At 43.2% G+C, this 23,336-nt stretch overlaps 1 protein-coding gene and 1 pseudogene across 1 annotated transcript; both read right to left on the bottom strand.

Moving 5' to 3' along the window:
• Positions 1 to 7,094, bottom strand: part of LOC136473903 (N-glycosylase/DNA lyase OGG1-like) — a 52,828-nt pseudogene extending 45,734 nt beyond the window's left edge.
• A 14,040-nt stretch (positions 7,095 to 21,134) lies between these two features.
• LOC136470110 (uncharacterized) lies at positions 21,135 to 22,219 on the bottom strand. The gene is made up of 3 exons (XM_066468068.1): positions 21,895 to 22,219; positions 21,311 to 21,741; positions 21,135 to 21,194 (listed from the first exon to the last, which is right to left on the bottom strand). The coding sequence occupies exons 1-3, from the start codon at positions 22,217 to 22,219 to the stop codon at positions 21,135 to 21,137; spliced, it is 816 nt and encodes a 271-aa protein (XP_066324165.1).
• Positions 22,220 to 23,336: the final 1,117 nt, after the last annotated feature.

The following is a 23,336-nucleotide window of genomic DNA, read 5'->3' as shown; positions in this document are numbered from 1 at the left end:
TGTAAGGACCGAGGATGAATTGATGGATATCTTCACTAAACCGCTAGATGTGGCAACTTTTTGTCGATTGCGGAATGAGCTCAATGTTCTTGATTTTAGTAACTTCACTAAAAAATGAGCTTGTGTTGTCCCTTGCATTGCATTGTAATATACAACATGTTTATTTTTTGGTAATGCAAATAGGGCTTGTCTAACATGGTTAAGATAACCGCCGTAAAGCGTGTGAAGAAGCTTAACCTTGGATCAAACTTGACAAGCAACTAGATTTATTTTCAAGTATTGCATTGCATATGCATGAATATTGCTTTGTTGTTTATCTTCAATTGCCCTCTTATTGCCTATTTTCTTAAAAAGAATTATAGCCTAAGGAAAAATATTTTAAAATTTTGAGGGTTTGAGAGAGGTCACTAACATCAGTCCCAATTGATGTTTATTTGGATCTTATTGGAGTTGGGACTTGATTGGGAATAGGTAGCATGAAGGACTTTGAAGATTTGCTGGAAAAAGGGTGACCGGACGCTGCACTGGACTCTGATGTCCAGTGTCCTGTCAGTTCATAGGAGGCGAACTGCTGCTGAGAAGGAGTGACCGGACACTGAAATAGTGTTCTCCCAGCATCCGGCCAGATGGCGATCCAGCGTCCGATCGATCGAAGACGATGAAGGCAGCTTGCACTGGACTCTGGCTGCGTCCGGTCGGTGTTCACCAGACGTGTCCGGTTGCGATTCTAGGGGATTTGGACCTCTTTGAAATCGACCGGACGCTGGGTGGCAGCGTCCGATCGTTGCCACCAGAGCATTCGATCAGTAGAAAATGTGCGGGAATCAAACTCTCTTCTCCGTTTCCTATTCTACTCCGTGGGGGGCAATATAAATCGACGCGCACGTGGTTGACCTATCCTATTCTGCATCGTCGCTATGCCTGCTTGAGCCGCTGTGCCGCCATGCTCGCCCTGCTCCCGCGCCACCGAGCTTCTCCACACCACGCCCGCGCCGCCGCTCGCGCCTCCGCACCGTGCGCCGCCACCGCCGCTGCCTATGCTGAGCGCCGCCGCTTGCGCCTCCGTGCCATGCGCCACCGCTGCCGCTGCTCGCGCTGAGCGCTGCCGCCGAGCCTCTCCATGCCACGCCTGCGCCTCCACGCCGTGCGCCACCACTGCCGCACCCCGCAATGCCGTCCCCGCGCCTTCCCTGCCCGCAGCCACGCCACCGCTACCTATGCCACCGTGCCCTGCCCACGCCGCCTCACCAACGCCGCCTCCGTGCACCAGCGCCGCCATCCGATCCAAGCCAGAGTCCCTACCATTGCAAGCAATAGAGCCACTTTCCTACTCGCCCATGCCCTAATCCACTGCCCTACATTGCATTGCTCGGTCACCGCACTTCACCGGAACCCTAATCACCTGTTGCCGACCCGGTGGTCCCCTGATCTGTTCCTCTTCTCGTCATTTTGCTGGTTCGTCAGGTAGCAGGCCCTTGGTTCTAATTTCGCATCTAATTGCTTGCTTTCCTAGGGTTTCGTATCTCTAGATGAATAATTAAAATTATTTGTATACCCTCTATTCTATCGTGCAGCGAGTCGGTGCCGTTGTGGTCCTATTTGTAGTTGTCAATCAACTCGGGGCCAAGCTCACGAGTATGGATCGAGGCCAAGCCTCGGAAGTGACAGTTGGCAGTTGATCTTCGTCAGTGATAGTTGTTCTTTTTAGATCCATCAGATGGTTCATGTCAAGAATGTTGGAGGAGGTCTCGGTGATGAGGATCTGAGACCCCTGCCTCGCTTGCCTGTAGATCCAAAAGGTAAGGCAACGAAGAAGCTTGCAACAAAGAAGCAAAAGTATCCAGATGCAGATATAGCTAGAGAAGCTGTAGTTGCAGCAGCAACAGAGCGTGCAGAGGCAGGAGGTGCTAGGAGTGGAGTCCAGATCGTAGATCAGCTCTCTCCATCTATGAGAGCTGCACTAGAGCAGGTTGAGCATCGTCTTGGTGGTCCAGCTGGGACTGTCATGGTTGCAGGATGGTGAGTTGTCTTGGATGAGAGTCAGCCTCAAGGGGGTCACAGCAGGAGCCATAGCTAGCAGAGCAGACTCAGGAGCGAGAGCAGGCTGAGGAGATAGAGCAGGCACCTCAACCACAGCTTCACCGCTCTAGTCATACCCATGCTCCAGTCACTCCAAGGTCAGAGACCCAGCGGAGGGGTTCACATCCACCGCCTAGACCACAGGGTCTGCCTCCAGTGACCCACTTGGATTTGAGGGCCGCCATGGCCAAGCAGGTTCAACAACTCAGATTTGTGGACTTTGAGGAGTGGTTTCCACTGAGGCAGGATGAGCGTGCTTCAGAGCGTTTCTACACACCTCTGCAGAAAGATTTTTATAATGCATATCTTAACAGTGGGGCTGTATTCAGATCTCAGAGGGTGTGTAATATTAAGACCATTATAGCAGCAGCTGGAGAGCACATTCGCCCCTACCTATCTTATCTACCAGGGCTGACATATTTACTTGGATGGATAGGCTTATATGTTCCATCTTGGGTCCATTAGTTCTATGCTTCTCTCTGGATTGACCCGCAGCATAGATTTATACACTTTGCATTCAGTGGCAGAGATTACAGGCTGACAAGCACTAGGGTCAGAGAGATACTTAGGCTTCAGGAGCAGCCCATCTGGCTACATGAGGTTTGCTATGGACAGACAGCGCCCCCTAGACACCCTCATGGCGGTATGGTGCCCCCTACAGATCTAGTCTGCCACTGCTTCATACAGCCATTCGGCAAGGGGTCTAGCAGGACACCTAGTGATCTCACTCCCACTGCTAGAGTGTTTGATGCCATTATGAGGAGGACGCTACTTTCGAGGATGGGGTATCATGAGGGCTTGACTCACATATAGTTATGGTTACTAAACTCTCTAATGCAGCAGACAGTGTTTGACATTTGGGATCTCCTTCTATCAGAGATGGAGGATACTATTACAGAGGGGTTCAAGGGTCACATGCAGCTGCTGTATGCTCAATGGATTACATTCTTGATCCATAGGGCAGTTACTATGAGACCACCAGAGATGCTGGAAGAGTACAGTGGTGCTACTATAGAGTTTCCTACATATAACATGACTCAGATGATCCGACATAGTGCAGTGAGGACACCTAGCCAGCCGAGCCGATGTCCAGAGGTGCCAGAGACTACCGCTCAGCAGGATGAGACTATTAGGGGCATAGTAGCTATAGAGGAGGAACAACTTGATGCTTAGTAGGAGGGGATGGTCGAGAGCGAACCCAGTGACAGCTCAGATGAGGACTACCGAGACATTCCTCAGATGCCTCCACGTCGACATGGCCATGAGGCCGGTAGCTCTAGTTTTGCTCCACTTGCACCATAGATAGACCCTGCTCTACTTGCCATACTTGAGCGAATGAGGCTGGATCAGGCTCGCTAGGCTCAGGAGACCGCCGCCACTTTTACACAGTTTTAGACTCGGTAGGATGAGTTTCAGCGGCAGCAGTAGGCCATACAGTAGCAGCAGGCCATGCATCAGCAGCAGCTCCTCATGTAGTAGTAGCTCCTTGGATGTATGTAGCATGTAGTGACAACTATGGGGGTTCCATCGCCACAGCCTTCACCCCAGCTTGGTTAGCCTACCACCACTTCTATGACTCTAGCTTTACAGCCTAGTGGGGTTCAGAGTCAGGGACAACCACCAGCATAGTTTGCTTCACCTATAGAGCAGGTGTCCTAGTGGTTTGCTTTGCTAGTGTTAACCCCATAGTTCACACCTCTTCAGACGGGCTTCACACCGGCTCAGACTTCCTCGCTACTAGTGCCAGATACCTCAGTCTCCAGGAGTCTTGGAGCGACTTTCAGTGAGTTGATAGGGTAGCCTACTCCACCATATTTGCATGTCCTAGGTCCTTCTATAGTTGCACCTATTACCGGGACTACAGAGACGCTCCCTTCCTTAGTGGCCTCATTAGAGCCGGTTGCTCCAGTCATACCTGCACAGTCTATAGTAGCTCTAGTTGTTGATCCGACCCAGACCGCTTCAGTGTCGCTTCTAGCTACAGAGGGTCAGACTGCTCAGAGCTCTAGTTCAGATAATGATGGCACTCAGTTCTAGCTTGCTCCTCGTACCTCAGCGCCCGACTCGTCTACTGCAGCCCCGCCAACCAACCCTTAGGTTTTAGTGTTTGATGCCAAAGGGGGAGAGGGATTGAGTATGTTAGTCTTAGGGGGAGCGACATATCTAGGGGGATCTTAGTTTATCTATTAGATTATCTATTACATTTGGAGTTTTATGTGTGATACACTATTATGCATTTGTGTGTTTACTTTTATGCATCAAACTATATTTATGTGATAGTGATATCTACGTGATCGTGATATATGACATGTGTGCTCTCTACTTTGAATTATTTATATGTCATATCACTTGTGCTATGCTCATTTGCTTTGCTTCCGGGTTTTACTCCGATGCAAATGAGCTTTATTACTTGTACTCATGCTTATTTCATATCTTTTGAGTACATCATGTTGGCTTGGGTCATATAAGCTTGCCTAACTCTTTTGTTCTTATTGTCAAAAGCTTATATGAACCAAGCATGTTAAAAATCTCAACTCTTTCACATACTCGAGGTGGTATTGTCATCAATCACCAAAAAGGGGGAGATTAAAAGCATCTAGGCCCCTAGTTGAGTTTTGGTGATTAATGACAATACGTGATTACTATGACTAACGTGTGTTTTGCAGAGGCAATTAAGTTTGGACATGGTAATGGAGATCGATTGGGCTATCATGGTGGTCATACCCCTACGATAGAAATTGTTTTGGTTTTCAAAGGATGGACGACAAGGTTAAGGATGGACAAGTTCTAAGAGTCATTTGGTGTTGAAGAGACACTTAGAGTAGTTTAGGACTTTGTTTTTCCTTTGGCCATACTATTAAGGGGGGTATGGATGGGTAGCTTGACCTAGGTGAGTCTAGTGGGTTAGGTGTGGTGCACACTTACTAAACCTAGCACTAGGTAGCTCCTAAAAAGCCCTTAGATCCATTGGAGCAAACTTCATTCACGTACGATCAAAAATTAGAAGTGAATGGAGGGTCAAATACTGACCGGACGCTGGCTTTGGGAAAATCATGACCGGACATGTCCGGTCAGTGATGACCGGATGCTGTCTAGCGTTCGGTCACCATTTGATCACTAGAATTCGGGGTGAACAGACCGACGCGTCTGGTCAACATGACTGGAGCGTCCGGTCACCCCGTAGAGGCACATAATGGTTTGTTTTTCAGCCCATGTTATATATACTTCCTCCATTCATGTGTGGGGGTACTTTTGCTCATTTCAACAGCTGAGAAACACCTTTGAGAGTGCCAAGAAGAGCAAGGTCCTAGTGAGGTGATTGAGATTTGAGAATCCCAAAGAGAGCCCTCATTAGTGAGATCAAGAGTAGCAAAGTGTGCATCCACCCTTCTCATTAGGCTTGTTGTGGTCAAGTGAGAGTTCATGCTTGTTACTCTTGGTGATCGCCATCACCTAGATGGCTTGGTGGTGTTTGGGAACTTGGTGATCATTCGGCGGAGCTTGTGGATGACCCAACTCAAGTTGTGAGCGGTTGTGGGTGATTCACCGCGACGGAGTGTCAAAGAATCAACCCATAGAGAGCACTTGACCCTTGCGCGGATCAAGGGGGAGCTACATGCTTGCGTGGGTACTCCAACAAGGACTAGTGGGGAGTGGCGACTCTCCAATACCTCGGCAAAACATCACCGCGTTCCTCCTTCTCTCTTTACTTTGGGCATTTACTTTGAGCAATTTAATACTTGTCTTTATATTCATAGAATTGCTATGCTAGAATAGGATTGGAACTTAAGTTGCAAGACTTTTTGTGCGGTAGAACATTAGAAATACTTTCTAGGCATAAGGGGTTAATTGGGCTAACCGTTGGATTTAATTATTGCAAAGAAATTTAGAATTAGCCCAATTCACCCCCCCTCTTGGGCATCTTGATCCTTTCACTCACAACAATAAGTTAGGTGGTGCTACCAAACACATTGACATAAAGTATTATGTTGTGAAACACAAAGTCCGGGATCATATAATTAGTCTTGAGCACATAAGTACAGAAAAGATGCTCGTGGATCCGCTTACAAAAGGCTTACCACCCAATGTGTTCAGAGAACACTTAGCCAACATGGGTTTAAGGGAAAGCCTATGATTCCTAGACAATAAGGGCCTAGTTGAGAATCTGTTTCAAAATAGAGAGGTGTGTTGTAGCTGTTAATCCAATGGTACTAACTGTTGTGACGAGGCATGCTTTATGCGCTAATCTATGATGGAATGGAAAAAAGAGAAATGGATTTTAAGTTTAAGTCATAAGGTGAGATCAAGGGGGAGAATGTTAGGTTGATCTCCTCTTGGCTCGGTGCAACGGCCAAGTCAGGGCCTTGATACGTGCCCTGATCGGGGGTGCCCAACTGTTCCATGGTTGGTGGCCCCCCATCGTGTAGCACAATATAAAGGAGGTGGGAGGCCAGGGCTCACGTCACGAGGTTCACCTGAGCCACCTTTCTCCCACCTACAGTCCTAACCCTAATCCGATCTAAGAGGGAGGCGCTAAAGTGATGGGAAGCTCCACTGACATCTTCACCGCCGCCTCTCTGCCACCACTACACTGCGAATGACCTCAATGCCGTGACCGCGACTTCGCTGACCCAGACCGCATCACCTTTGCTGTGGCTACGTCGAGCTCTTCTTCCAAGCCCTCGGATGGTCAGTGACATCTCATCTCCCTTCCTCTCTCTTCCTCTATTCATGTTCTAGGAAGTTTTCATCTCGTATTAAGGTTATACCCGCTAGATCTATGTCAAGGTGATCCACTAAGTCAATCAGCGGCGACGGGTGGAGGGAGTGGGATTGTGGTGGTCGGGGGTTTTGGGTTTGGGGGCCTCTACAGATGGGACCGGAGGCAGAGTAGAGGAGAGCTATGGAGGAGACGGCGTGAGCAGCGGCACTTTGACAATGCGGCGGTGGCGAGGAGGCATGGCGGCGATAGCGGTGGCAAGGGGAGGAGACCATGGAAGAAGTGGGAGGCACATCGTACTTTATGCAAACTAGTCTAGAAGGTGGAAAGGTATTATAGAATTTAAAATATATTTCGCCTCAAGTGCTTCCTTCAGTAGTTCGGCACACCAGTACATTCACCTGTAACTTTAACTTCAAAAAAAGAAGTACACCTTAAAAAATAAGTGCAAACTGCAAGAAGTGACCCTTTAGAACAAAATGAAAGCATTGCAATTTTGGAGAATTTTAATTACATAGGAAATTTCTTATATCCACTTTAGACCCTATAAAATTTTGAAGTATAAAACTATAGGAATTTTGAAGAAAAACTAGCATGAGGTTGGATCTAATAGAAAGTTTTCATTATGTTTATCTCTCTTAAATTCCTACATTTTTCTATGTTGCATCCAAAAGTCATAATAGAAACTTTCCTGCATTTTAAATTCATGTAGAATTGTATGCCCCATACAACTCTAGCTTGCCACTACCACCCTAGGACCTCCCACACCACCATCAATAGGGCCCTCCTCTAGCCATGTGGTGACCTCGGTGGCAGTAAGGAGCACACTAGTTAGGTTTTAGATTGAATATTTTGTGTCATATGGGTTGTTCGATGGTATAGTCCTTGTCGATTCATTGCTAGATTTTGTGTCTTGCATAGAATTATGCAAATACCTATCTAGGCATCTAGCCTAGTGTTCTTTATGTTGTTTTGATTTTTGTAGAGTTGATGTGATTGGTAGGAATGGTCATGTTCCCTGTTTGCATCTGTATCATAGCTTGCTAGATTTTGATCTTGCAAAGGCCAAGAAGTTATATAGACTTTCAATTTTAGCATGACTGGTAACAGCGGGTACCTTGATGATCTTTGGTGACTTAGGCGCCCGATGCTCTTTCATTATGGTAGATGCATCCGAGAAGTTCCTAATGCATTGAATCATGTGGCATTTCCAAGGTTTGGAGACTGTCGTTGTGGACATTTAGAGAGTAATACTCTGATGGTGGTTGTTGGTGTTGTTGAGTTGCGCCATATTGGAAGTAAGCAACCATCAAGGACATGTAAATAGGGATGTAATTGTTCTCTTAATTTTTAAAAAAACTTCCTCTTCGCAAACCAAAATTTCTATGCAACTACAATATTGTGTTTTTCATATTTCTATGTTCTATAAGAATACTGCGTTCTAAAGAACAATAGAGAAAGCAAAATAATAACATTAGTTATTTAGTTGAATCACTATACGGTAGGGTTATTTGATAATATTACTATAATTCCTAATTAACAAGCAGTGATAATAATCTGCACAGTTTACAAATGGAAGTGGCTAAGGGGATGCTCTAGTGTTCCAAGCAATTCAACACTGTGTTTTCAGCCGCCTACATTACATCCATTGACTACCGAGCTTTGTCTACCATTTGACATTGTTTATCCATATGTAAAATCTTTGCCCTGCCACTCTACTGCTAGCTCATATTTGCCATCCACTAGTAGTTGCTTGTGTTAGGCTTAATTTGCATTAGACCTTATGCAGCACAATTAAAAGGTCCTAAATGGCTAGAGGGGGTGAATAGCCTATAAAAATTATCTACAAATTCATGAGAACACTTGGTTAGTACACTAAATGGCATAATACAATTTTGCTCTAGCTCTACAAGGTTTGCAAGCCACCTATCCCAACAATTCTAGTCACTATGATCACTAGGCACACAAGAAGCTCAGTTGCTACTCACTAAGAGCTCTCAACGGGGCTACACTAAAGAGCTCATCTTGGTGAAACTAAACTAGCAAGCAAGCTCTCAAAATTAGCTACACTAAAGGGCTTGCTACACAACTAGTTTGCAAGAATGTAAGAGAGTGAGTGGGATGATTATACTAAAGTGTAGCAAATGAACCAATCACAAGATGAATGTCAATCAACCACTGGGAGAAATCCAATCACAAGATGACACATGATTTTTCTCCTAAGGTTCACGTGCTTGCCGACACGCTAGTCCCTGTTGTATCGACCAACACTTGGTGGTTCGGTGGCTAATAGGTGTTTCACAAGCCTAGCCCAATGAATGGGCGTCGCAAGAACCTACCCACAAGTGAGGTAACTCAATGATACGAGCAATCCACTAGAGTTACCTTTTGGTGCTCCACCAGGGAAGGCACAAGACCCCTCACAATCACCAGGAGATGGCCATGAACAATCACCAACTCATGCCAATGCTCCTCCGCTGCTCCAAGCCATCTAGGTGGTGGAAACCACCAAGAGTAACAAGAAATCCACAGCCACAACGATCCCCAAGTGCCACTAGTTGCAATCGCTCAAGTAAATGCACTAGGAATCACTCCCAATATCACTATGATGATGAATCAATGATGGATATGAGTGGGAGGTGTTTGCTTAGGCTTACAAGGATGAATCACAGGTGAAAATGTCCAAGAGACTGAGCCCCAAGCCGGCCAACCCTTTTAAATAGAGCTCCAAGGCACAAAGAGCCGTTGGCCCTACGTAGGCATGACCTAACCCTGCCCCTATGTCTGGTTGGGTGAGTCTAATCACCCAATGTCTGCCATGCGTCCCTCTATTCAATGTCAGCCGTTCATCTCCAACAGTCACTTAGTCAATCGCTCGCATGTTAAGTTGTGACTGGACATGCTCCTCGAAGTGACCGGATGCACTGCCACGTAGCGTCCGATCATGTCCAGTAAGCACCCTGAGAGGTTTTTCTTGAACCAGAAGTGTCTGGTCAGAGGTGACCTGATGCACCCTAGAGTCTGGTCTACACTTCACTCCTTCACGCGCGCCTATGAGGCTGACGTTAGCGTACGTCAGCAGTGACCTAACGCACGCCCTACGCGTTTGGTCAAGCCACGCTACCTGTGTTTGATCGCACATCCGAGCTGCTCCTGCTTCTAGACTACATGACCAGATGCTGCCCCCGTGTCTGATCACACTTCAGACCTCTTAGCCAAGTGTTGCGCCTCCTGGGTCAACTAGCCAAACGCGCCTAGGGTGAGTCCAATCACCCCGGCGCTAGAGTCCAGTCGAATACCTTCGCCTCCTTTTCTTTTTCTAACTCCTCAACCTCTTTCACCCTTGCTTCCAAGTGCTAACCACAAAGTGTGTAACTTATGTGCTCGTGTGTTAGCATTTTTCAAAGCATTTTACAAGGGTGAAGGTTAGCACACTAGGTTTCTAAATGCATATGAAAGAATCATGTCACCTAGTGGCACTTGATAACTGCTTAGCCAAATATTTTCCCTCTTTATAGTACAGCTATCTATCCTACATAAGATCACACTCTCTATAGCGTCTTGATCACCAAAAACAAAACCTATTTGATACCTTTGCCTTGATCAACCTTGTTTTTGTTTTTCTCTTTCTTCTTTCCAAGTTGGAGCACTTGATCATCTCTTTTGTGGCCATCACCTTCACCATGACCATCATCTAGCTCCACCACTTGGATTGGACTACCTTTTCTAATTCACACACTTAGATCAAAGGTTAGTCCTAGGGTTTCATCAATTATCCAAAACCAAACTAGGGCTTTCAATCTCCCCTTTTTGGTAATTGACAACAACCCTTTCATAAAGATATTCAATGAAATCTTCATGGATTCATGTTGCTTGCCCAAGCATTTTACCATGTGTAAAGGATATGGATAAGTTTCATAAACCCAAGTTAGTAACATTAGCTCCCCCTACATATGTGCTATGAGTTTGGATTTGAAAGCTTGCACATATGCATGGATTAGGAAGTTTGGGAGAGTAATGGCTACTAAATGATGCTAAGGTGTAAAGAATGGACCATCGAAGCGTGATACCAATCGGAGTTGCCATTTGAACACCATCCTTAGCACCATGGTTTGCTAGATACCACTTGAAAGAGCTGCAACCACTAGATACCTCGTGAGATCAATATTATAAGCAAGGCTCTAGTATCACTTGTAAAACCAATCCAAGTATCTATCTTATCCTATGCATGCTAGTTTTTTCATTTCATCATTCAATTCTACAATCTAGCATACACCACACACAAGCATGGATAGGAAATTTAAAAGCTTGTGCTATGCAAGCAAACATATGTAATGCATATCCAAATGCAACATACAAGTTTATGAGCTTGCTCCCCCTACTTGTGTGCTTCAAATTTTAATTGACCCCCTTAGATTGTCAAATCTCTCTTTTCCTATCTTTGTGAATTACTTCTCCCCCTTTGCCATTAAATACCATAAAAGGTGAGCTCAAATTTTAGATAGGTTGGTGTGAAACCATGTTATGTGAGGATCATTTTCCTAAATTTAGTTCAATCTAGATTACTTAAAAAAGATATTTAACTCGGTTTGATCCAAGGACAAGCTTCTTCATACATCGTTTCAAGGGTTATCTTGACCATGTTGAGGTAAACACTTATAGCTCATTTTCTAGATTACACACTAGGTTCACAAGCCCACAAACATGTCATATGCTACCACTAGATCATATCAAGCATAGAAGCAATAGAGGTACTATACAAGCATCAAATTCAGTTGATTTTCATGAATGAGCCTATAAAACATGAGGAATGACTAGATGCACTAAACAAGTCCTTAGCAAAGGATGAATGAAATGTCAATCAATTTTACCTTGCATTGCTTGAAGGAGAGGCATGTCATATAATGGGGGTGCATCAACACATATTTGAGAAGTCAAGTATGTTCAATTTATTCCTTAGCTTGCAAAACCTCTTTTCATCAAGTGGCTTGGTAAATATGTCAGCAAGTTGATCATCAGTGCCCACTCCCAATGCTAATGTCCCCTTTTTGTTGATGATCTCTTATGAAATGATGGCGGCCATCTATATGCTTTGTTCTTGAATGTTGAATCGGATTGTTGGTGAGCTTCATGACACTCTCATTGTCACATAGCAATGGCACTTGTTTGAACTTGATTCCAAAATCATTCAAAGTAGCCTTCATCCAAAGTAATTGAGCACAACAACTACCGGCCGAAATGTACTTCGCTTCGGCGGTTGAAAGTGCTACACTATTTTACTTCTTTGATCACCAAGATACAAGTGATCTTCTCAATAATTGACATGTGCCCGATGTGCTATTCCTCTCAACTTTGCATCCCACATAATCAGAGTCTGAATATCCACTCAACTCAAATATTGCTCCTTTGGGATACCACAATCCAACATTCTATGTATGCTTCAAGTAACTCAATATTCTCCTTGTTGCCTACAAATGACATTCTCTTGGTGAGGCTTGAAATCTAGCACACATACATACACTGAACATCACATCCGGTCATGATGCGATCACATAGAGTACGCTTCCAATCATAGACCGATATAACTTTTGATCCACCATATTGCCACTTGCATCACTATCCAAGTTTCCATTTGTCCCCATTGGTGCACTAATTGCCTTTGCATCCTCCATGCCAAACTTCTTGAGCATGTCTTTGATGTACTTGCCTTGACTTACAAATGTACCATTCTTCATCTGCTTGATTTGAAGACCAAGGAAGTAACTAAGCTCTCCAATCATGGACATCTCAAACTCATTAGCCATCATCTTTCCAAATTCTTTACAAAACTCTTGATTGGTTGGTCCAAATTGTAGCAAAACTATCCAATTTATAAGAGCACAAGTACAATAGCAGCCCGCAAGCAGTCGCACTGTCATACTTGAGCCCATATAAATCCGGTAGTCCATCAAGTACCATGAAGGGTCTCGATTAACCATCAACATACAACCAAGATCGTACATGATTCAACATACATGTCACATATTACATAAAGTTCACCAATATAGTTTATCCATCGAGTACAAATTAAGGTTATTACAAACCACATTCAGTTAAGATAGTAGCGGAAGCAAATTAAAAGTTTGAAACCAACATCTATAGCATTGTTTAAATATAGTGCCAGCTCATGATCACACTTCTACAAAAGCATAAGAGAGGGATTAATAAGAGATGCCTGCCCAGGGCTTACTCCTCGTCCATGGTGGGACAGAAGCAGTTCTTGCAATAGCCATGATAAATTGTACCATCTGCAACAATGGGAATAAAACCCTGAGTACGAGAAGGTACTCAGCTAGACTTACCCGTCATAAACGAAAAATAAAGTGACTCCAAGGATTATGCAAGGCTTTATAAGTGGAGCTTGCTTGACAACATTTTGCATAAAAAGCTTACCAATTCAAGTATATAGTTATAATTCGGTCATCAAGTTAATTATAGCTATTCATCTCTAGATTAGCAACTAGCCTGTGCCAAACATGTGGTATATCATTTAGTATCATAGAGTAGTAACCATAGCTGGTATAATAATTCCATATTCATCATAACCATCATTCCATAATACAGTTACTATGATGTTAGGGCAAGCCAAGTTTCTCACTATCCAGGAGAGATGATGATTCTAATCGATTTCAACTAGCTGGAAATTTATTCCTAACACAAACCCCAGCAGACCAGATCAACGGTCACCTAAGGTCACCTTTGGTACAACTCAGGTCCACATTTCGCGGGTTTGCCCAGCGCCGCACAATGAGGGATGACCAGCCGCTAGGACATTTAGGCCCAGCCTACCCTAAGGCTCACGTCTGGCTCCCCACACATCCTTACTACCATCTAGAGTGCGCACTTTTATAGAACAGGGCCCGGCCTGAGTTGAGCTACTCAGCTTCATGGTCAGAATGAGTTATCCGACCAGCTAAGTGAGAGGCATGTGTTCAATCTTGTCAGAAGTGCCAACAACGGTACAGTCCTTAACCAACACAGATGGAATCACATGAGTCAACCTACACATAGACTCTGCCCGACCTCCAGTTACATTACCCCATGGTTTTGTTCCATGATAGCAAATATAGCCAACCATGCTTCGGTATCCACATATATCTCGCAAGAGACAGGAAATCACCTGACTTCTACCGGTCTAAGCATGGCTAGGCATATATTTGATCCTAGACCTACATAGGGTTAAAGGTGTATATATCTAGACAAGGTAGTTCCATGCATCAAGTGGTTTCAATTCAACTCTTATCACCTAATGCATCAAACATAAAAAACTCAAGTGATATTTTGTAAAACATGGGAGACTTAGAATGCTCCAGGGTTTGCCTTTGAGGAAAGAGGTTGGCCTATGATCTGAGCACTCAGGGAGGTCCTCAAGAGTTTGCTCCTCTTCTTCTAGAGCTATGGCCTAAGGTGTCTCCTATTGTTCCTCCTCTTCTTCTTCGTTGAACTCCAAAACAGTTATCCCTTCGGATGATCCTATATGCATGAGCATGAAATAAGATATCATGGATGCATATATAATGACATGTATGATATGATATGGTGTGATGAAATGCATCCTCATAAGTGTTTTCAATAGCATTGTATTAAGGTGATAACAAGTTGCATCTTATTTTACTGAGTAGGTGCATATGTCTTCTCTAGTAACTAAATAAATTCTCATCTAAGCAATTTTCTGGACTGCAAGACATCAGCCACTTATTTTGACCATAACTGGAGTTATACACATCCAAATAATATGGTTGTGGGCTTTATGGAAATATTATGAAATTTCCTACAACTTTCTTTCAATCATCTTAATATGATTCAGCAGTTATATAGGTCAAACAATTCAATCATTCAGATCTATCTAGAGAACAAACATTTTGGACATCAGACTTCTAACAACTATAATTCTTAGACCATAAGGCCTATGATTATGAAAATTTAACACAAGGTATATAAGTAAATTATCTATAACTTTGTTATTAACAAGTTTCACATAAAAGGTCATTATCATCATGAAATTATTACTACAACAGAAACTATATATGCAACCATCTAGTTAAATTATAAAGCAATAATTAACTAGTTGCATACAACCAAATACTTCTAAGCCTCACTAATAGTATGAACAGATTATATGCATCACACACACCACAGAAAACATCTTTGTTAAACATAACTAATTTATTTATATTTATTATTAATTTTCTTAGATAATAAGGTGATTTAAATGATAAATATTTTTAGTGCTCAATAAATTCCGAGACAATTATAGTAGGCTACACATGACCCTAATAGTCTACTGTATAAATTTCATGCCATTTGGACAAGTATAGCTACCTGTACAAAAATGACAAGTTACATATGCTTATTTTAGCAAAAATAGTTTAGCATAGTGAAAAGTGTCAAGCAATAGATTTAATATTTTTTTACTTTCCTCCCAGCAGGAGAATACTGGGTAAAAATTTGCAAGATCATATGTTATGTATTTTTACCCCCATTTAATTTCACTAGAAACTAGCAATTAATTAGGATTAAATATGAAGACCATATTACAAGTATGTTTACTGTAGGTTTAATATTTTTCCTAGTTAGAGCATGTCAACACAAGATCAGGAAAATTGGGATCATAATTTTATCACCTTCTAGCTCAAGTTATGTAATTTACAAGCTAGAAACTATTTTGAAAGCACTTATATTGCTCAATTTAATTCTCCCAAAAAAATACCCTAAATAGTATATTTCATATTTTTATCAAATATTACACTTCATGATGAATCTAACAAAATTTGGTTCACCCCATTTGAACACTCCTAGCTCTAGATATGAATTTTTGAAGTTTGTTACTAAATCTATGAAAAAATTAATAAAGAAAAACAAATTTCAAATCGGGCGCTACTGCTAGGTGCACCCGGTGTATACACCCTGCTGCGACTGGCGACTGGGCCCCGTGGTCAACTCGGCCCCATGCGACAGAGAGACAGAGTAGAGCACCGGCTTGACCGGTGAAAAGCTCACCGATGGCGAGGTCACCGACGACGAGGTCGGCACCAACGTGTTCCCCATACTATTCCGCACCTATAGGTACCATCAGTTTGCTTAGAGGATCACCGGAGCGACCTCATCGGTGAGCATGATGGCTCGGCTGTGGCGCGCGGTGGTGAACTCGTTGTCTCCAGTGATGGCATGTCCAGGCGAGCGCGGCTACAACATCAGCAGGTCCTAGCGAAGCTTAGGGTTAGGTTAGGGTGATGCTGGAGCGGCGATGAAGCTTGGCCACGTACATGGCGGCACGGCGGCACGAGCATGGCGACGACATGGTGATGTTTCAGTGGGAAAGGTGATGCAAGCGTGCATCCGTATTCCCCATGAGCTTCACCATCCTAAGGCTAAACCCTAACGCCTAACTGTGAGAGAGAATGTTAACTGGATAGGTGCAACCACGGTGATGAGCATGGCGGCGGCGCTCTCAGCTCATGATGGTGCGGCTCATGTTTTGGCACCGGCGACGTGGTAGCGGCTCTATGAGCTATGGCTATGGCTTCTAGGACCTAAAACGAAGATGAATTAGGAGAGAGAGATTGGAGGAGCGGTGGATAGGGCTAGCCACAGCGAGCTTGGAGCTCGGTGGCGCTCCATGACCATGGCGGCGATAGCGATGTAAAATGTCGCATTACCTAGGCTCTAATGGTGGCAATGGTGGCTCGGGGAGGTAGAGGAGATGATGGCGGAGTTGTGAGCAAGATGGATTGGATGGTGGTGCGGTGTGGTTGGCATGCGAGCATGGTGGAGCTCGGCAATGGTGATGGTGGCGCTCGGCTTTGCTGCTCTGGGCACGAGAGCGAGAGACAGAGCAAGAGCGAGTGAGGGTAGGGACGCATGGCAGCCTCTTTAGCGCATGTCTGGCCGCAATGCAGCCTAGCCCCGGTGTGTGCACGCCACGCGGCGGCTACGACCTGTGGTCGGTCGGCCACAACACCGGCAGATTCAGTCCGTCTGACAGCACTATTTTGAGCTCCTAAATCTCGTAATCCATGACGATTTAGCAAAAACTTTGTTAATGGAAATTGTAGAGCTAGGTGAGTACGACAAAAGTGCTTAAAGGAGTTTGACCTAATTCCCAATGGTTTTCAAACTACAAGGCTCCAAAGTGAGGTACTTTAAAACTGAAAACAGCTTCAAAACAGAAAAATTTCAAGTTTTGAAAATAGCATTTTATTGATACTTGTGAGCTCTATTTGACCATGTTAGACACTGAATTAGCTTATGGTCCTTAAATAAAGTTTGTTACCCATGATGTGAACTACAACTTTTATTTAGGTCACATAGCCATGGAAACATTCTAAGCTACTGTTCAACTTTAGTCAAACTAGCATCATGAAAATGGCATTTCAAAGTAAACCAACACTTAGAAGCAAAATTGGCTTAAGTCATGAATATAAACATTGTTCCATTTATCATCCTAGATGTGTCTAAGGTGTTTTCATGACCTCACAACCATTTCATACATTGGTCATACATGATTACAAGCATATGTAAGTATATAAGCAACATCACATGTGATAAAGAGAAGGTAAATGAAATGAAACTTCATATGCTCATGCTCATGAATGCTTGGATGATGCTTGTGCTCATGAAATGCAAATGCCAAATACAATGCTTAACATTGGGGTGTTACACAAATATGATATCATCAATATAGATTTGCAACACAAACAAGTCATTGTCTATCTTCTTGGTGAAGAGAGTGGTGTCAACCTTGCCCATAATGAACTCTTTAGGGAGTAGGAAGTCCCTCAACCTCTCATACATGCTCTAGATGCTTGCTTCAAACCATACAAAGCCTTTCTCAACTTGTAAACATGGTTGGGCTTCTTCTCATCTTCAAAACCGGGAGGTTGCTCAACATATATAAACTCATTGATGTACCCATTGAGAAATGCACTCTTCACATTCATTTGGTACAACTTGATGTTATGGGCACAAGCATAGGCTAACAAGATCATAATTGCTTCCAATCTTGTAACCAGGGCATATGTTTCTTCAAAGCCAAGACCTTCAACTTGAGTGTAACCTTGAGCCACTAATCTTGCTTTGTTCCTTACAACTATCCCATCTTGATCTTGCTTGTTCCGAAAGACCCACTTTGTTCCAATCACATTATGATCCTTAGGCCTCTCAACTAACTCTCATACTTAATTTCTTGTGAAGTTGTTTATCTCTTCATGCATAGCATTCACCCAATCAACATCCTTCAAAGCTTTATCTATCTCCTTTGGTTCAATAGATGACACAAATGAGAAATATTTACAAAATGATGACAATCTTGATCTAGTTTGCACACCTCTAGAGATATCACCAATTATGGAGTCCAAAGGATGATCTCTTGCAATGTTGGTTGGTTGGAGCACTTGAACTTGATTGCTTGCACTTTGTTTATCATTTAGTTAAGATGATGAACTAGCCACTTATTGTTGATCTTGCATTTTGTCATCACTTATACTAGCTTGATTTTGATCATGAGAACCATTAGCTTGCACATTTGAGTTAGAGAGCACTTGATCTTTGTCATCTTCAACCTCAATCACTTCTCTAGGCCCTATATCACCAACATCCATCTTCTTCATTGCATTGGCCAATTGAGTGCCTCTCACATCATCTAGATTCTCATCTTCCTCTTGGGAACCATTGGTTTCATCAAATTCTACATCATGAACCTCCTCAAGAGTACCACAAGCCAAATTCTAAACTCTATAAGCCTTGCTAGTAGTGGAGTAACCAAGCAAGAATTCTTCATCACACTTCTTCTCAAACTTGTTCAATCTAGTGCATTTCTTCAATATGTAGCATTTGCAACTAAAACCCCGAAAATATGCAATATTGGGCTTTCTATCATTCAAGATCTCATATGGTGTCTTCTCCAATATAGGATGACAATATAGGCAGTTGTTATAGTAGCAAGCTGTGTTGATTGCTTCGGCCCAAAATGAATGACTCATATTGTACTCACTCAACATTGATCTTGTCATGTCAATCAAGGTTCTATTCTTCCTCTCAACAAGACCATTTGATTATGGAATATACTTGGCCGAGAATTGATGCCTAATGCCAAACTCATCACATAACTCATCAATTCTTGTATTCTTGAACTCACTACCATTATCACTTCTCACTTTCTTGATGGTTGTTTCAAACTCATTGTGAATTCTCTTGATGAATGTCTTGAAGGTTGCAAACACATCACTCTTATCGACAAGAAAGAACATCCAAGTGTATCTAGTAAGATCATCCACTATCACAAATCCATATTTATTTCCACCAATGCTAGTGTATGTGGTTGGTCCAAATAAGTCTATGTGTAATAACTCAAATGCCTTAGATGTACTCATCATGCTCTTCTTAGGATGTGTGTTACCAACTTGCTTTCTGGCTTGACATGCACTACATAGCTTATCCTTCTCAAATGTGACATCTTTCAAGCCCCTTACTAGATCATGCTTAATCAATTTGTTCAATTGTTTTATTCCAACATAACCAAGTATTCTATGCCATAACAAACCCATGCTAGACTTAGTGAGCAAATATGTTGACAATTGAGCTTCTCTAGTATTGAAATCAACTAAGTATAGATTCTCATATCTAAATCCTTTGAATATCAAGTTAGAGCCATCTACGCTTATGATCTCTACATCATCCACACCAAATATGCACTTGAAACCAAGATCACACAATTGAGCTATTGACAATAGGTTGAAGTTTAAGCTCTCTACTAGTAGCACATTAGAAATGCTCAAGTCATTGGATATTACAATCTTACCATGCCCTTTGACCTTGCCTTTGCCATTGTCACCAAATGTGATACTATCAACACCATTGCTATCATTTGCATTGATTGAATTTAACATTCTTGAATCACCTGTCATGTGTTGTGTGCACCCACTATCAAGCACCCAATGCCTTCCTCTGGCTTTATAATTAACATACAAAAGAAGATCAATTCTTTTTAGGTACCCAATCTTTCTTGGGTCCTTCAAGGTTAGTCACTAAGCTCTTTGGCACCCAAATGGCTTTCTTCTTTGAACCCATAATTGGTGAACCAATGAACTTAGCCTTCACACCATTGGCACCCTTGGTAAGCAAATAACAAGAATCAAACTTAATTGAGGATACATTAGCATGTGATTTCTTGTTCTTGCAATCATGCTCTTTATGACCAACTTGCTTGCAACTATAGCAATACTAGCCATTGTTCTTCATAAAACTAGTCTTGTGAGGAGCAAAGGCGGCCTTGCCCTTCTTAGGGGTATAGCCCAATCTCTCTTTGTAGAGAGATGCTCTTTGGCTACCCAAGCACATAAGCAAGCGGTCCTCACCACCATAGGCCTTGCCTAAGGCACGAGTGAGCTCATTGACCTCCTTGAGGGTCTTATTTTTCACCATTAGTGAGGCATCACAAGTGTAACCATCACTCAAAGGTGAAGTAGAAGTAGAAGTGCTACAAGAAGGGTTAGTGGGAGCAACAATAATGGGCTTATAAAAAGATTCATCAAGAATATCACATGTTAGTCCCACATCACATGACACTCAACCTGGGTATTCGGTTAAAACCGACAAATCGGTTCGGTTTGTTCGGTATCTATAAATTTCGGTTTTTAGACATCAACAACCGATCGGTTGTTTGTAGAATCAACAACCGACAAATTCGGTGTCGGTTTCTTAGTTCGGTTTTTCGGTTTCCACCGAAGTAACCGAAACTATCGCAGAGAAAGAAAAGACAAAAGGGAGAGTATGTCGGAACAGAGAAGAACGAATCGAGTTGCAAAAGAAAAAGAGAAGAACAAATTGACGGGCTTCGAGGCCTCAGATGCGCCGCAGCCCAGTGCCCGCAGCATCGCCTCCCTGCTCGGCGCTCGCGCTCACGCGCAGCTTTGACAGCCTCCTGCTCCTCTCACGCTCCCTCGTAGAAGCGCTGCTCGGGGCTCCACGCCTCTCGGCTCACGCCATCCACCGTAGAAACCGCCGTAGCGAATCACCGTCCAGCATCCGCGCCACCCCACCATTCCATCGCTGTAACTGCCGCCGCCTCCTCCAAAGCTCGGACAGGGAAGGGTCAAAGGGATAGGGTTACGAGTATTTTTTTTGAGAAAGGGTTTATGAGTATGTGGCTGTGTGTGGGCTGGCCTCACGTGACTTGTATGCCTTGGAGTATGGTGGGCCGTCTTGACTTCTGGGCCGCTGGGTGTGCACTTAGGTGCCTCACCGCCTGGTGCCTGTGCGACACGCCGTGCACTGGCTGGGAGTTCGGTTGCTCAGTTTAACGGTTCGGTTGTAGCCTAAAACCGAAGCCGAAGCCGATCACCGAACTATGCAGATGCTGAAACCAAAACCAAAACCAAAAACCAAAAACCAAAAAAACCAATATTTTGATTCGGTTCGGTTTGGTTTTCGGTTATCGGTGTATTTGTGCCCAGGCTGACATGACACAATCACTTGCTCCTTCCTGGCTTCCTCGAGGAGAGAGGAGTAAGCTTTTTCAAGCTTAGTGTGAGCTTTGCCAAGATCCTCATGGTCTTCCTTTATACTCTCATGAGAAGCATTGAGCTCATCAAAGGATTGCTCAAGAGATTTGACCTTCTTACGCAATTCTTTACACTCCTTTCTCTTCATCTCAAAGCAAGTGTGGACTTGCTCCAACATGTCCATGAGCTCCTCCTTGGTGTACCCCTCATCATCATCATCACTCATACACTCATCACTTTCACAAGCATCATTATCACTTATATCATATTTTACCTTGGTAGGCTTTGCCATGAGGCATGTCGATAGAGTGTCAAAGATGGATGGCTTATTGTTGATAGCGATGCTTGTTGCTAGTGCTTTCTTAAGAGATTTCTTGTCATCATCACTAGAATCATCACTATCTGAAGAGCCATCACTATCCCAAGTTACCACATATCCTCCACCTTTCTTCTTCTTTTGGAAGGTTATTTTCTTCTCCTTCTTCTCTTTCTTTTCCTTTCTTTCCTTCTTCTCCTTCTTCTTCTCATTCTCATCATTGTCACTATTGTAGGGACAATCCGCTATAACATGATCCTTGCTCTTGCACTTGTAGCATCTTCTCACATAATCCTTGCTCTTGAAGTTGTGTCTTCTCTTTCTTGCACCATAGCCCTTCTTCTTCATGAATTTGCCCATCTTGCACAAAAAGAGAGCCATGGCTTCATCATCAATGTCACTAGCATCTTCATTATCACTTAATTCTTGTTTCTTAGGCTTGCCCTTGCTCTTGGATGACGAACTAGCCTTGAATGCTACACTCTTCTTCTTGTTGTTTTCATCTTCCTTCTTCTCCTTTTTGTCAACCCCCTTCCTTTCCACATGGTATGTCTCTTGTGTCATGACATCACCTAGTACTTGGTTAGGGGTTAGTTGCTTCAACCCTTTTCTTATTATAAGCATTCTCAACATCTCAAATCTTGGAGGTAAGCACATCAAGAACCATCATCATCATTGATCTTCTCACCCAAAGCCTTCAAGTCATTGACAATAACTTACAATCGATGGAACATCTCTGGAATGCTCTCATCATCCTTCATCTTTTGAAGCTTGTCAACTTGTCCTTGAGGATGTATAGCTTGGCACTCTTCACCTCTGGTGTGCCCTCATATGTTTCTTCCAATCTCTTTCACACCTCACTAGCTCTTTCATAATCCTTGATTTGCTCAAACACCTTGGAATCAATGGCACTGTAGATGGTGTTGAGAGCCATTATGTTGCATTGCTTATTGGCCTTGTCTTGGTTGGTGGGATTGTCGGGATCAAGAATAACATAGTCACTTTTAGTCACATCCCACACTTGATCATTCATTGAATCAAGATACATCTTCATCTTTCTCTTCCAATAATCATAACATGTGCCATCAAAGAACGGTGGTTTACCCCCCATATGGTTGAACACAACTTGAGCCATCTTTTAACACTGAGGTCGTTAAGCCTTCAATCAAACGGTGACCACGGCTTTGATACCACTTGAAAGGTCCTAAACGGCTAGAGGGGGGGTGAATAGCCTATAAAAATCCTCTACAAATTCACTAGAACACTTGGTTAGTACACTAAATGGCGTAATACAATTTTGCTCTATCTCTACAAGGGTTGAAAGACACCTATCCCAACAATTCTAGTTACTATGATCACTAGACACACAAGAAGCTAAGTTGCTACTCACTAAGAATTCTCAACAAGGCTACACTAAAAAGCACCTCTAGGTGAAACTAAACTAGCAAGCAAGCTCTTAAAACTAGCTACACTAAAGAGCTTGCTACATAACTAGTTTGCAAGAATATAAGGGAGTGAGTGGGGTGATTATACCGCTGTGTAGACGAATGAACCAATCACAAGATGAATGCCAATCAATCATCAGGACAAATCCAACAACAAGATGACACATGATTTTTCTCCTAAGGTTCACGTGCTTGCCAACACATTAGTCCCTGTTGTGTCGACCAACACTTGGTGG

Source organism: Miscanthus floridulus, chromosome 8 (assembly GCF_019320115.1).
Source record: "Miscanthus floridulus cultivar M001 chromosome 8, ASM1932011v1, whole genome shotgun sequence".
Lineage (NCBI taxonomy): Eukaryota > Viridiplantae > Streptophyta > Magnoliopsida > Poales > Poaceae > Miscanthus > Miscanthus floridulus.
Note: the sequence above shows the minus strand (reverse complement) of the source record. Positions and strands in the feature narration are given on the sequence as shown.